General features: G+C 39.1%; 1 gene segment (V, D, J or C); it reads left to right on the top strand.

The window, feature by feature from the left end:
- The first annotated feature begins 12,167 nt into the window (after positions 1–12,167).
- On the top strand, positions 12,168–12,902 carry LOC126493874 (T cell receptor alpha variable 8-3-like). The segment is given in 2 exon segments: positions 12,168–12,430; positions 12,565–12,902. Coding segments are annotated over 2 exon segments (435 nt in total).
- The last annotated feature ends 2,699 nt before the right edge of the window (positions 12,903–15,601 follow it).

Genomic DNA, 15,601 nt, shown 5'->3' with positions numbered 1-15,601 from the left:
AGAGAGAGAGAGAGAGAGAGAGAGAGAGAGAGAGAGAGAGAGAGAGAGGAAGAAGGAAGAAAGAAATTTTTAAAAAGAAAAAAGATGGATATAAATATGAAAAGATAGAAAGGTGTGTGTTACCATAATCTGGTTTGTAAGACTAAGCAGTGGGACTGTTTCACTCTCAGATCTTTAGGCAGTTTTTATTTATTATAATATAATTGAAGTGCCCCTACAGAGCAAGATTTGTATTCAACTGAAAGGGTAGAAATGCCACATGAAGACGTTCAGTCTCTGAAGAAGGCAGGTACAGTTTCTTCCCACACTCATACTGGAAATAATAGGAATGAACAATTGTGATGGCTTTTATGATTTTGTTAGTGTTTATATAAAATACAAGAGAATAGGAACTATCAAAATTATAAAATATTACATCAAAGATAATTTTCCCTATTGATACCTCTATCCATTCTGGCCATTTCACCTCTCATATTCAACCTCAGTCTTCTTCTTTTTGCCTTAGTTTACTATCTCTGCTTCACACTTGTAGTTGAAAATATGATCTCTTCACTTCCTGCTGGTTTCTGTCATATCTTCCTCCTGACACAATGGACCTTTATCCTCCTGGAACTGTAAGTTCAAATGATGTCTTCCATCAGATTATTTTTTGCTTGTGTATTTATCACAGTAACAGGAAAGTAACTGATCCAGGGTCATTTGCTGTAAGATTTAGTATGACAAAAGTTTCAATACTTGTTTCTGGATTAAAAATAGGAAAATATTGTATTAGACTGAACTTCTGAAAAGGAAAATCTGAACATGGAATTCTTTTAGTCATTGATAACTGAGGAAAGCCATCTATGATGGGAGGGCCCGGGCATTGTGGTAGTTTGGATGTTGTCTTAATATAAACAGATCTTCCAGGAAGTTCCAGAGCATGAACTATGAAAATATTCATTGATAGTTCCACTTGGACAGAGTGGAGCAGACTGTTGACTTTTGTGGTTGGGCTAAAAAAAATCACTTTTGACTCTGTTTTTTCTTGGGGAAGAGTTGTGTCCTGCTAGACAATGATGTTTTACTGTGGGTTCTGCTGGAAGAGCAACAACTTGCAATTGAAATTCCAGGGGTAAGCCTACCAGAAGAAAATCCTCTGATGGGCTACCATTACCTTAGCACATCTTTAAGGCAGTACACTATTGTTAAAGTTTGTGGTTGTGTTGTTCTTTATGTTTCCCCTTTGAGGGTGTGCAGAGTATGTTCATGTAGCAAAGATGCTGTAACATAGGCCTAAAGGCTGTATGGTTGCTCCTGATTGACCACTTCATGTTCAAAGAGTTGTGTGTTATCTTCAGCAATGGCAGGATTCCTGTGGGTTCCCTTTGGCCAACAACTTTATTAGATGCAACCCAGTCATTGTACTCTAAGCTTCATTTGGCGGCAAGAGATGGCCAGTTTTGACTCTGTCTTCCCCAGTATTTGACAGTTTCATTAGGTTCTCCTGAATGTATGCATATATTTTTGAAAGTGTCTACTTCCATGCTACCCCTTCAATTTTCCCTTAATTTTAGTTAATTTCTCCCTCTATTCCCTCCCACAACATCCACTTCCTCTCTTCCACACATGATCCACACACATGGGAGAGCATTGAAAAAGATATCTTGATAGAGGGAGTCATTATGGGGTTAAGGAGAAATCTGGTTCTAGGAAAATTCTCAGGAATACACAAGACTCCTAATAGTAGAGAGGGTATCTGAACTGACCTTCTTCTGTAATCAGATTGGTGAATACCCTAACTATCATTAAAAAATCTTCACCCAGTAATTGATGGAACCAGATACAGAGATCTTCATTCAAGCAACAGAACAAGCTCCAGGAGTCCAGTCAGAGAAAGAGAGTGAGAGAGAGAGAGAGAGAGAGAGAGAGAGAGAGAGAGAGAGAGAGAGAGAGAGAGAGAGAGGAGGGATTATATAAGCAAGGGCTGGGTCAAGACCATGACAGAGGTGCTGGAGAGATGGCTCAGAGGTTAAGAGCACTGATTGTTCTTCCAGAGGTCCTGAGTTCAATTCCCAGCAACCACATGGTGACTCACAACCATCTGTAACAAAATCTGGTGCCCTCTTCTGGCCTGCAGGCATACATGCAGACAGAACACTGTGTACAAAATAAATAAATAAATCTTTAAAAAAAAAAAAGAGAGAGACCATGACAGGGAAATCTATAGAGACAGCTGAACCAAGCTTTTGGGAAGTCATAAACTCTAGACTGACAGTTGTGGAGCCTGCATGGGACCAAACTAGGCCCTCTGCATGTGGGCAACAGTTGTATAGTTTGTTTTGTTTGAGGGGTCCCTGGCAGTGGGATCAGGATCTATTCTGAGTGCATGAGCTGGCATTTTGGACCCCATTCTCTATGGTGGGATGCCTTTCTCAGTCTTGATACAGGGGGAAGGAGTTTGGTCCTACCTTATCTTGATTGTCAAGACTTTGTTGACTCCCCATTGGAGGTAGATAGGGAGTGGGCTGGGGAGGGGAGAAGAAGGAGGGGTGGGAGGGAGAATGGTGGTTGGTATGTAAAATGAATAAAATATTTTTCAAAAAATTAGCTATATCTTCCTGGTTTCCTCCCACAACCCCACACTTCTCCCCTTCCATAAATGCTTCTCCAATAATAGCCCCTTTCCATCCATAATTATCCATTCTATTTAAAGTTCCTATCAAGATCTATCTGTTCCTCCTAGTCCACTATACTTTATTTTCCTTCTTTGTTCTACGGATTGTAGCTTGGTTGTCAATGAATTTACAATGAATATCTACCTATAAGTGAATACTTTATCTGGGATTCTTTAGTCAGGATGAATTTTTTTCTAGTTCCATCTGTTTTCCTGAATATTTAATGATGTTTCTTTTAAATGGTTGAGTAAATGTACAAAATTTCCTTTTTCCATTCTTCTGTGTTGTTTCCAATTCCTGGCTATTATGAATAGATCAGCAATATACATAGTTAAGTAAGTGTCTCTATAGTAGGATGGAATATTCTTTGGGTATTTGCCTAAAAGTGGTATAGCTGGATCTTAGAAAGATTGATTCCCATGTTCCTGAGGAATTGCCATGATGATTTCATGGCTCTATTCTTAGGAGGATGTCATATCAATCTCTATCAATTGCCATTCTATTCCAGCATAGTTCTACCCAGTTTTGCTTTAGTTGTGGTTCATAGTCTCCAACATCATAGTAGCTTTAAAGATGTTAATTGCCATGTTAATTTAGAGAAACAAAGAAATAAAATGAAGGTGTACATCAAAAGCTTTCTTCATGCCTTGATTGTCAAAATTCCAAGTGTATAGAACAAAGAAATTAAACTGATGGTCACAGAGAGAAGGACTGAGTTTTTCACATAGGCAAGAAACACTAAACACCAAAAGACTAACGTCAGGCTTCATGCCCTGAAAGGAAGCAATAGCTATCAACCAAGATTAGTTTATCTAGAAAATCTTTTTTTTTACAAAAAAATTAAGAGTTATGAAGATCTGCCCTAAGTAGTGATAACAATCTGTGATATCCAAGTCTATATTACAGAAGATTCTAAAAGAATATTGCATACATGTAAGAAAGCCAGAATAATATGGAGACCTCTGGAAATAATAGACAAACTACCCAACAATAAACAATTATCTTAGTAAACCAATAAGATTCTAAGATGAGCAAATGATGAGGAACAAAAGTAACAGAAATAACCGGAGGAGTAAAGACCACAGAATTGGATCTACCCTATCATCCTTCAGTTGCATGGTAGGCAGTTAGCACCTGGAACTGTCCTGGGACTCCTTGGATGCATTTAGTTTTGCACAGAAGAAGAATGCCGAATGGTTATAGCCCATATGGATGCAAACAATACCCTCCCCAACATTATAGAGTCACTGCTATCCTTTCCTCACACAGACACCCCCTTTCCTCTAGGAGGATGTGTGTCCTCTGCTGTAGAGGTCAGGCTCTAGTCTTTATTTCTTTGCTTTTTTCTTTCTCTTTCTCTATCTACCCAAGAAATCTAACAAAGTTTGATAAGGACAGAGAATAGAACAGCATTACAGTCTCAGCAGTGCATTCCTTACCATTGCATGCTCTCTTTGCAAGATGATGGGGCTACCACTAGATGTCAGGGCTTGTCTTCACACCACCTTGCTTTGAAATCAGAGACATGGAGAAGAGGAGGGTGGAGGTGAGGTTGGGGAGAGAAGAGAAGGGGAGGGGAGGGAGGCATTTCAACTTGCTTCTGAGACTTTTCAAGGCAGATGCTCCAAAACCACACAGTTTGTGATCAGGCCCAGAGTTGCACTTCTGTGATCTACTCTTCAATGGGAAGAATGGACAGACTCCTGGGAGTGTCTACAGTGATACTATGGCTACAACTGACACGTGAGTTTGGGTTTCTGGTGAGGGTAACAGAGACAGCAAACTTCATAGTCCACATATATGTGAGATGTAGCCTTCTCATTAATCTGGAAATGCCATTTGAAAATGTAACCCCTGACTTTTGTTTTCTGTCCTGTGTGTCTATGTAGGGGTAACCAGCCAACTAGGAGAAGAGAATCCTTCGGCCTTGAGCATCCAGGAGGGTGAAAATGTCACTGTGAACTGCAGTTACAAAACAGCCATGGTTGCCCTACAGTGGTACAGACAAGACTCAGGCAGAGGCCCTGCCATGCTAATCATAGTACGTTCAAATGAGAGAGAGAAACACAGTGGAAGGCTAAGAGTGACTCTGAATACGTCTGCACAGAGCAGTTCCCTGACCATCACTGCTGTGCAGCCTGAAGATACTGCTGTTTACTTCTGTGCTACAGAAGCACAGTGTGCAGCAGGCACCTGCAGCCCTGACACAAACCCTCAGAAATGTTTTCTAGACCCCAATAGTAGGTAGAATGGTGCTTATGTCCTCTCAGTGATAAGAGTCTACTGGCAGTGTAAGAGAATTCTTTCAAATTTGTGATCTTTTTAATTTTGTTTTTCTAAACTATTTTATAGTCTTATAAGGGAAATATATAAGAATGAGAGTCCTGACATCCTGACATTCCAGGACGGAGGTGGTACTGACTACACTGTAGTTACACAGAACTACACTGGTTTAGGAAAGATTTGAGAAATGGCCAGGCTGGATTCTTTTTCAGCTTAAATCCTCTTACATCTTTTGCTGTAGGTAAAAACAGAAAGGCTTAAAGCCATAGTATCAAATAAGGAAAGCTCTCTACACAGTACTACTTCTGAGTTTGAAGATCTCTCTGCTCTCTTAGGCATCTGCATCCAAGCTCTCCATCACAATAAAAAACTGTTTTGTTACTTCCAAACCAGCTATAGGCAGTGGGTGCCAACACTCTGAAAAGTGAGAACTGTCACTTGTGATGAGCTGACAAGGCTGGGTGAATGGAAACACCTCTTCAAAACACCTTTCTTCTCCAGTTAAATTGTCCCCATTTTTGTTAAAATTAATAGGATGTTGTTGGCAGAGACTGCAAGTCCATTTACAGCTGCCCAGATTCAAAATAATCACACAGAAACCATATTAAGTAAAACAGTGCTTGGCTAGTCATTTAGGCATATTGCTAGTTAGCTCTTACATGTTAATATAACCCATCTCTATTAATCTGTGCATTACCATGAGGTTATGCCCTACCAACAAAGTTCCTGTGTGCTGCTGCTGGTGTCTGTCTCCTCTGGCAGCTACATGGCTTCTCTTTGACTCCACCTACTCACTCCTCTTCTATCTGCTTGGAATTTCTGCCTTGTCCTATTTTGTGTTGTAATAGGCCCAATACAGCTTTTTTATTAATCAAAGGTAGTCACAGCATACAGAGGGGAACTACACATCACCTCCCTTTTTCTGTCTAAATATAAAGGAAGGTTTTAACTTTAACATTGTAAAATTACATATAACAAGTGAGAACTGTCAGTTGTGATGAACTGCCAAGGTTGGGTGACTGGTACCACCTCTTCAAAACACCTTTCTTCTCCAGATAAATCGTACCCGGAGAGACCGGCGCAGACACGCGGCAGCGAATGATCACATTCTTAGTTACTGTTGAAAAACTACAAACAGTATGAAATATCAAGCCAGAATTCACTATAAAAACCTATGGAGAAATTGGTCAATGAGAGCTACTTTGATGAATCAGGACAAAGAATTTAAAAGAACAATTGTAAACTTCATCAAAATATTTGAGGAGTTTAAAGAACACACACAAACACATGCACACATCGGTCAGTGAAATTCAGGAGACAAAATTTATGATAATAAATGTCTGAATAATGCCTTAGAAAACAAAAATTTAAAGCTGTTGGAAATGAGGAAAACAATCCAAGAACTGAAAATGGAATTCAATAAAGAGATAAAAACATTGAAGATATCTTAAGCTGGAATGAAGACAGAATGAAAAAAAAATCTAATAACCCAAGTAGAAAACTCAAAGGAAAGTCTTAGAAGTAGAATAAATCAAGTAGATGGCAGGATATCAGTTCTTAAAGAGGAAGATCTACACTAAATCCTCAAGGAATGCTAAATTTGAAAACACCAAAAAGGAACATGCAAGGAAATATAAGACACATTGAAAAAATTAATAGAAATATAGACATAGGCTAGGGAAAATAATCCTAAATCAATGTCATAACCCAGTTCATCTACAAGATCAGAGAAGAACACTTCCCTAAACTAAGGAAAGGAATGCCCATACAAATTTAAGAAACAAATAGAGCACCAAATAGACAAGAAATAATCATCCCATGGCATATCATAGCTAAAATACTAAGTATAATGTACAACAGAATATATTGGAGCTATAAGAGAAAATGTTTTAAGTCACAAACAAAGGAAAACCCATCAGAATACCAGATGAATTTTCAAAGGAAACATTGAAAACCAGGAGAGCCTGGAACAATGCCTTTTAAGTCCTAAAAGACCACATGGATAATCTAAACTAATATTCCTAATAATATTATCCACCATAGTTAAATAGAAAGTAACACTTTCCGAGATAAAAATTCATCCCCAGAATTTATATTTAACAACAAAAACCCAAAGAAAATATAGGAAAGAATTGTTTTGTTCTGAAGACAAGAATGAAAAAGAGAATGTAGAAAGAAATATGAATCCATGATGGTTAAAACACAAGTACCACTGATAACACGAACAGCAACACAAAAATCAGCAGCACAATGACCACAACATACACACACATTTCAATAACATGAAATATCAATGGCCTCAATTAGTCAATCAAAAGACAGATTGACCAAACAGATTGAGAAACAAAATCTATGTTCATACTGCCTATATGAAACTATTCTCAGTAAAAATCAATAAAAAATGAATGCAGAGAACAATAAAGAAGAAACTATTCTCTGGGTCTGGGTTACCTCACCCAATATGATGTTTTTTAGCTCTATCTATTTGCCTGCATATTTGAAAATGTCATTTTTTTCTGCTGTGTAGTACTCCATTGTGTAAATGTACCACATTTTCCTTATCCATTCTTCGGTCGAGGGGCATTTGGGTTGTTTCCAGGTTCTGGCTATGACAAACAAAGCTGCTATGACCATAGTTGAGCACATATCCTTGTGGCATGCCTGAGCATCCTTTAGATATATACCCAAAAGTGGTATTGCTGGGTCTTGAGGAAGATTGTTTCCCAATTTCTGAGAAATTGCCATACTGATATCCAAAGGGGTTGCACCAGCTTGCATTCCCACCAGCAATGCCAGAGTGTTCCTTTTACCCCACAATCTCTCCACCATAAGTTGAAAGACAATTATCATATGTACTCACTCATAAGTGGTTCTTAAATATGAAGCAAAGAAAACCAGCCTACAATTTGTAATCCTAGAGAACCTAGACAACAATGAGGACCCTAAGAGAGACATACATGGATCTAATCTACATGGGAATAGAAAAAGACAAGATCTCCTGAGTAAATTGAGAAAATGGCAACCATGAAAGAAGGTTGAATGGGAGGGGAAAGGTAGGGAGGGGAGTAAAGAAAAAGGTAAAGCTCACAATGGTCTCATGAGGTTAGCTGTTTCAATAACTGTCTGTTACCTGTTCAACAATATATTTGTTCATTACAAGAATATTTACTATACAGTTGATTTTCTATTATGAAGAACCTCAGCAGGGAAAAATTCTATATGAACAACATGAGACTGAATCATCAGCTTGGCAAGTCCAAAATTATGGCTTTTGCAGAAGAATAGAGACAGACAAATGGAGTCAAAGATGTATTTGAAGACCTTAAGTGAACAACTTCAATAGATATCCTGCTAATAGCCAGAGAATGGGTACATATTGTGACCTAGTTTTGGAAACCCACAAACTGTGCTGTGTAAATTAAAATGCATACCACAAAAATATTATGAACTTTGTTTTATGAATCAGATTCATTTCAATTTCAGATGTGTTTTCCAGTCCTATATTATACATATGAAGTGGATCTGGTTCAGTGCCCAACGAGTTATTATTCTTTATTATTTGTATATGCAGAGTTCTTCAAGATGACTGTATCACCTCCTCCCAGGAGTGCAATGTGATATGGAGTCAAAACTATAGAACTGGGATAAATTTCAATTTTTAGTGGCCTCCGGTGCAGATTGCCTTGGCGGGTTACTTAGTCTAGGGTCTGTAACCCACCTGGCAGTTCAGTTATTCCAGGGTCACGGAGAGGCACTATCTGGAAGGTAATGGGCTAAGAGAGAAGAAGGAGGCCAAACGGGGTTCTTGTCAAAGCCTCAGTTTATTAGAGACAGGATTACAGCTTATATAGGATAAGGTGTTTGGGGAGGGGGGCACAGGGGCCTGGACTCTTGCCGCGTGGTTCAAGTTGGTCACATAGGCCAGGTGTTTAAGTTCGGTTAGGTCACGTAGGGCAGGAAGTCACGAGTTGGCACACCTAGTTCTCTAGATAGTTTGGAATGTGGGGCGGGTTTCACTAACAGATAGCTCTCTATTAACAGCTAATTGAGTGTGGGGTAGGCTCTGTCAATAGAACAGTTTCTCAATACAATTGGGGGTGTGGGGTTCTCTGCAGACTCCCCAGGGCAATGGTTCCTGTAATAATTTTTAGGAAGAAACGGCTCCTGACACTCCGGGGCCTTTCTGACGACAACGTACAGAGAGTTGTATCTATATATGGCATTGGGGTTTTTATATAACAACAAAAAGTTAATACTATAATTGTTTGAATTAGAATATCATAAAACTTCATAAAGACCAGAAACAAAGGAATGTCAGAATAAAGCCTAGGTGGAAAAGCAAAACATCAATAAAATTCCTCAAAAGCAAAGCAAATATCAAGCTAGATCCTAAATAATTACACTAAATATAAAAAGCAAAACATTTGAACTGAAAGAGAAGCACTATGAAGTGAGTCTAGAACTCCACCATTCAATACACATAATTATTTAAAAAATGACGTTTTACTGACAAATGCAGACTATAAAATGAAAGTAAGGAAAGGAACTATATGCAATGCTAATACCCACCATAAAAACTAATAAATTTGCATTACTATCAGATTTTTCTCTTTCAAGCTACTTATATCAAATAATTAATTCAATTGAGAAAAAGAGAGAAAGGGTCTCTTTTCTTCAAGGATGTGGGTCCTAAGAAGTTAGTCAGTGGGATGATACCACACTGTGCACACAGATGGATCACTAGGTGGACTCACTGGATATTGATTTAATACACACACACACACACACACACACACACACACAGAGTACATGAAGCTGGAAGGGAAAAGTGGGAAGGAGGCATTGGAAGAGAAGAAATGGTAGTGGATTGGATCAAACACATTATATGCATCAATGAATATTACATAAAATATTTAAATAGAAATGAATTGGAAAATGGGCAAGGATGAGGGAGCATGAGTCTCATGGTAGATGTCCACTGATGGTTTGAAATCTTCCTTCTCTCCTGAAATCTTGCACATCTCCTTCTGTAAATTGTGTTAGCTATACGCAAAACATATCCTTAGGCTATGCGTTACCAAACTTTAGATCAAAATACTTTCTAACTTCTCCTTTTACTCTACCCTTACCTGTGGTTTACTTGAATGTGTTACTTAATTTTCAAATACTTGGTGATATTTTGCTTCTTGTCCTGCATTTGACGGATTTCTACATCACTTTGTGGCCAGCAAACACATGGCTTGTAACTCCAATCCTTCAGGTTCACTGGTGTATTTTGAACTGTCTGAAACTATGGTCTGCCTAAAAGAACGTTGAACACTGGCACAAAGCACACTGCATTGGTGAGTGTAATGATCAGTACAGATGTCAATTTGGTCTAATTGGTTGCTCTAATCTAGTCCCAGCTTTTACCTTGTAATATTATCTACTTGGACGTGAGCATTGCATCTTTAACTCTGATTGTAGATTTATCTTATTTATTGTCTCTGCTTTTGCTTCATTCATTTTTTTTTATTTTCTTGTTAAGTGCACAGACAGAAAATTTCATCTCTTCTGGACCAGGGACCCTTTACTCATTGTAAAATGCCTCCTTTATCTCACAGTACTACTTGTTTCGACTTAGTGTTTAATCTCCTTTTAGTTCCAGATGTCTTAAAGCTGAAGTGGGAAGAAAAACTTCTCTTTGAGAAGAATGCCATTGCTATTGGCCACAGTCAACACTACCTTCATTAGACTACCCAACATCCACCCATTCAAAACTGCTGGATACCAATGTGTCCAGGTCAAGCTGTTCCCATGGTTTCTGTTTCTCTGGGCTGTGCTTCATTGATACTCCCCCTAAGAAGTCCATGCTTCATGTAAATTTTATTTACTGTTTTCTTAAATTTAAGCCTTTCATGGCGTGTGTGTTATAAGTATGTTCATTAGTCAGCCTAGTTCCATCTGCAGATGTTCCAGTCTACCGTTTCTTTGATGGTGAGTCATCCCAGTTCTTTCCAGAACAAAAGATGTCTTTTCTCTATACTGCATTGTCATTGGTGATTATCTAAAGTCACTGAACCTTCACAATTCTGCTTGAAATAGAGAAGTTTATTTCATATTTTAAGGGAAGGATTAGTATTTGAAAGTGGTAGTTTATGTGTCCTTTTTGTTTTTTTTTTTTTCATTTCATCAAAGTCACTATCTTTATATCCTACCAGAACTCCCCTTGATTGGATGCCCACTGACAGCAAAGATGTGTCTGCATAGGTGATGGCTGTGGTAGGGGCGCAGTGAGAGGGCACTGCATCTGAATTTTGAAAGCAGGCATAGATGCTTCTTCTCTAAGAAGGAATCTACAGGAAAACACATTGCTAATAATTTTTTGTTCTGAGTTAAACAAGGGGTGGGCTGGGGGTAGAGATGAGGAAGAAATGAGATAGAGAGAGGGGAGCGGAAGGGGAGGAAAGTGAGAAGCATAATTCAGATCAAAAAACCATCTGGCCAAAAGGGTACTACTGAACTTCAAAAAAATTGATTCTCTTGTTCTGGCTTTCTACAAAAATACTAATGAGGAAATGTCTGAGAAGGCAGAGTATTCATTGCCTGTAGAAGGAGTAGCAGGCCTGCTTTTTGTCCCTTCTGCATGGTTAGCTTTACATTAGAAACAACAACACACAAACTGTATTGATTTAAACACTGTCTGGCACATTAGTTTCATCCTCTTATTGACTAATTCTCACATCTTGCTTAACCCATTTCTAATAATCTGTGTACCACCACGAAGTGGTGGCTTACTGGGAAAGATTCAGCATGTCTGACCTGGCGGCTGGCTCCATGATTGCCTTCCTGGTCCGACAAAACACACTTTAAAGATCCAGTCTTTGGGTTTTGACTATGTTTCAGGCAGCAGGTCTACTTGCAGCTTATTACGCTTTTACACTCAAGTTTTAACAGCCTCCAAATTTAATAGTTTTATCATATGATCATTTTTGCAAAAGAAAATCACCCTTTCATTATTCATGGTCTATTTTTCTTTAGGTTAGGACTAAACACACCACAGATTCGCTTAGAAACACGAGGTGTGCTCTAAATAGAAAAAACACATGGATTTCCTTCAGAGCTTTTATCCTGCACTGACCACCAGAGGGCGACGTTGTACAGACTCGCTGCCTCATTGATTTCTGCAGTTGATCCCCACTTTCAACTCAGTTGCTACCCTGTATCTGACAGAGTCCTTAGAACATCTTATGAGTGAAAAAGTGAAGACAGTCAGAGGCCTGAAAGTTCCCAGAATTAGGACCATTTCTGCAGGTTGTTTGTTTTCTAGAATTTATCTAAAGAAGGAAGGTGTCTCGTCAACTTTTTGTTCTTTGTCTCCATCTTCAAGAACTGGGAACGGCAGCCACTTTCCACCATGTGGCAAGCTTTTCCAAAAAGGCACTGTAAGTGTCTCCGGTGCTCATCAATGCTTAAAGTCCTCATCTCGTTCCTAGGCATACCTTTTTTCCTGGGTGAGTAAAATGTCCTGATTATTTTAATATGCACATGATTCACTGCTTTTTTTTTTCACTTGAATTTTAGTAAGAATAATTTTCTCCATGAAATCTGCATCACATTTACTGACTTACCTTTGATTCTTTTTCAGGAGACATCCAAGCACAGTCAGTTACACAGCCAGATGCCCATGTCACTGTCTGTGAAGGAGACTCGGTGGAGCTCAGATGCAACTACTCTTTTCCTGGAGCTCCTTACCTCTTCTGGTACATGCAGCGCCCTGGCCAGGGCCTCCAGCTTCTCCTCAGGTACTTTTCAGGAGAAACTCTGGTTCATGGAGCAAATGGCTTTGAGGCTGTTTTTCAGAGGAGTAACTCTTCCTTCCACCTGAAGAAAGCCTCTGTGCACTGGAGTGACTCGGCTGTGTACTTCTGTGCTCTGAGTGCACAGTGTCTGAGCCTGCAGGGGGAGCTGAATGCAAACCTGTAAGATGCTGGGAGGGCTGTAGCTGACTGACTTTAGATCAGCCATGCTCCTGTAAGTAACCTAAATAAACTTAAAGTTGGACTTCTCTGGAATCATTATTTTGGTCTATCATTGGTGCCCTATCTGCAGTGTACAGACATTTGGTCACGAATCCCATGTAAGGTGACATATCAGCATAAAAAAGAATAAAATGATTGCTGAATCATGGTTCCTTCCTTTATGGTAGTTTTGTAGACTTCACTTTCTACTGACTGATTATTTCCAAGAGATTTGAAGATACAACTCAGTTCCACATAAACATTGACTGCAGTTGGTGCCTCTGTAGTGTGCACTAGAGGGAGAAGTGTTGACTTCTTTCCTTATCAGACTGAAGGTTAGTGTTAAGGAAGCATGACAGTTTGCACTTAGTGCCCCAAGAGCCTCAGAAACACTTTCCATCTGTGTGGTTAGTTTAGTCAACGTGACTCAGGGTAGACTCACCACGAAGAGACTCTCAATAAGGAGTCACCTGGATTAGGTTGGCATGTGAAGACACAGCCTGAACATGGGCATAACCATATCCAGAGTTTGCCCCTGCACGCTGAATAGAATGTAGAGAGCGAGTAGAGCATGGCACGGAATCATTCTGGGCTCTTTGTTCCCAATTATGGGTGCGATGCGACAAGTTCACTCAAGCTTCTGCTGCTGTGACTTCCACACTATGAAGGACTTTAACCTGGAATTGTCAGGTCAAGTGAATCCTCTTCCTTCTGAGTGATCATGCCCAGGCTGTCTCTTTTGTCACAGCAACTGGAAAGGGAGCTGTAATGCTGTCATTGCTCCAGTCCATGGCTGCTTTCTTACATTGTGTGCAGAAAGTAAAGACACAGAAGGCAGGGAAGAACCAGAACCTGACCTCAACAAATAAAACAAATTCAGTGATGGATACACAATCTAACAAAGGACATGGAGGTCTGCAAGGAAGGAGGGAATACTTGAAGTTTATAGAGGGGATTATAATGAGGAATCATGGGCAGCTGCAAGGGGCTGCATCCAAGTCTGCAGCCTGTCATTCCTCATGTTGTCTGCTCATTTGAGACAGACTATTTGGAGAAGCAGCCTGTATTACCAAAGCGTTTCCTTTCTGGAGCTCACTGATCAGGGCTGGAGCAAGAACAGCTGTGACCTCATAGAAATTCTGTTCATACACCTAAGGCACAAGATCATATGTGAGCAATGCAGTATGATTTCTTCTTCTGTAAGTGTGACCAATGTTCCATAAATACACAAATTAGAAAGTGGAACCCCAAAGCTTTAGACAGTTATATTTGCTTTATGTCAAATTACAGCATCCTTTAGGTATATTTATCCAAATTAATATAATTAAACTCAAATACAAAATTTCCATTAAAATTTAAAACATTTGCTAATTAAGTTATCATTGTTTTTGATTTTCTCCTCATTGTTATTCCCTTTCATTCCTTTTCCAAAATTTCATTTCTAATATATATGTGTATGTTAAGATAGTGTAACTCTGTGTTTTTAAAGTATATGTCTGTAATAAAATATTGTATGCATGATTGTAAGGTTTGCTGTTTTTACTAAAACAATTTGGAGATGTGGGAAATGTATAGCAATCTATTTCTGTGTTTAAAACTGCTGTGAATCATTTCAATTTAGGAATATGCAATTCGACACTTGGATTGGCATTTGGAAAGTATGGTGCCAGCAGAAGTAATTAAAGTCTCAATCAGAAGATAGGTGCACAAAGGTCAATAGGTCACCACCAGTCATGTTTATACTCCTGGTTCTGCCTTCTCCAAAGCTCAGTCTTTCTTTATCCACCTTTGTTACCCCTCCTCTGAAGTCTAGTTATCAGCCAAGAAGGACCAAGACCAGCAGCCCCCCTGGACATACAAGGAGTTTGCTGCAAACAGAAACCAATACTTACTGTCACAGCTATAACAGTCACTGAAGTGTAATCTTTAAATATCCAAGATTCTTTCACAGTCCTGGTCCATCTTTTGAACTTGATTCCTGCTGCTACAGCAGTGTTCACTGTGATGCAGCTGATCTTGACCTTCACCTGGGTTCTAGAAGAAAGTTAGAAACTTAACCTAAGTTTTCCATGAAGAAGAAAAGATTTTTAAAACCTTTGTTCAAGGAAACATTTTCACTCTTTTATAACAAAGACCATAAATGGAATATAATTCTTGCTATTTCCAAGTTTATATGTGTAAAGAACAAACTTACACACTCAGAGGTTTGCTTTGCTATAGGATTTGCAATTTTAAAAATTTCCTTGTGAGGTTCATCAAGACAGCTGAGTGGGTAAAGGAATTTGTCACCAACCCTGACAACCTGACTTTAGTCCCTGGAATCCATGTGGTGGACAGAGGTAAGTGACTGCACAAATTGTCTTCTGATCATTACATATATTGTTATGTGTGCACAGACATGTTAGTGAATAAATGTAATAAAAACTACTTGTGGCTGTAATATTGCTCTTGAAGATCCTCTCACTAATTTCCATACTAGTCAACAGCATAAAAGAGCCACTGTGTCCTCAATCCCTTGATGTTCCCTCCAGCACCCCTCTTCATTACTGCCTGTATTTTCTTTATTTTTTTATGTGGTCTTTTGTTGTTGTTGTTTTTTAAGACAAGGTTTCTCTGTGTAACAGCCCTGGCTGTCCTGGAACTAGCTCCTGTAGACCAGGATGG

The sequence above is a fragment of the Alexandromys fortis genome, unplaced genomic scaffold (genome assembly GCF_014885135.2).
Source record: "Alexandromys fortis isolate MF-2015 unplaced genomic scaffold, M_Fortis_MF-2015_v1.1 scaffold_347, whole genome shotgun sequence".
Taxonomy (NCBI): Eukaryota; Metazoa; Chordata; class Mammalia; order Rodentia; family Cricetidae; genus Alexandromys; species Alexandromys fortis.
Note: the sequence above shows the minus strand (reverse complement) of the source record. Positions and strands in the feature narration are given on the sequence as shown.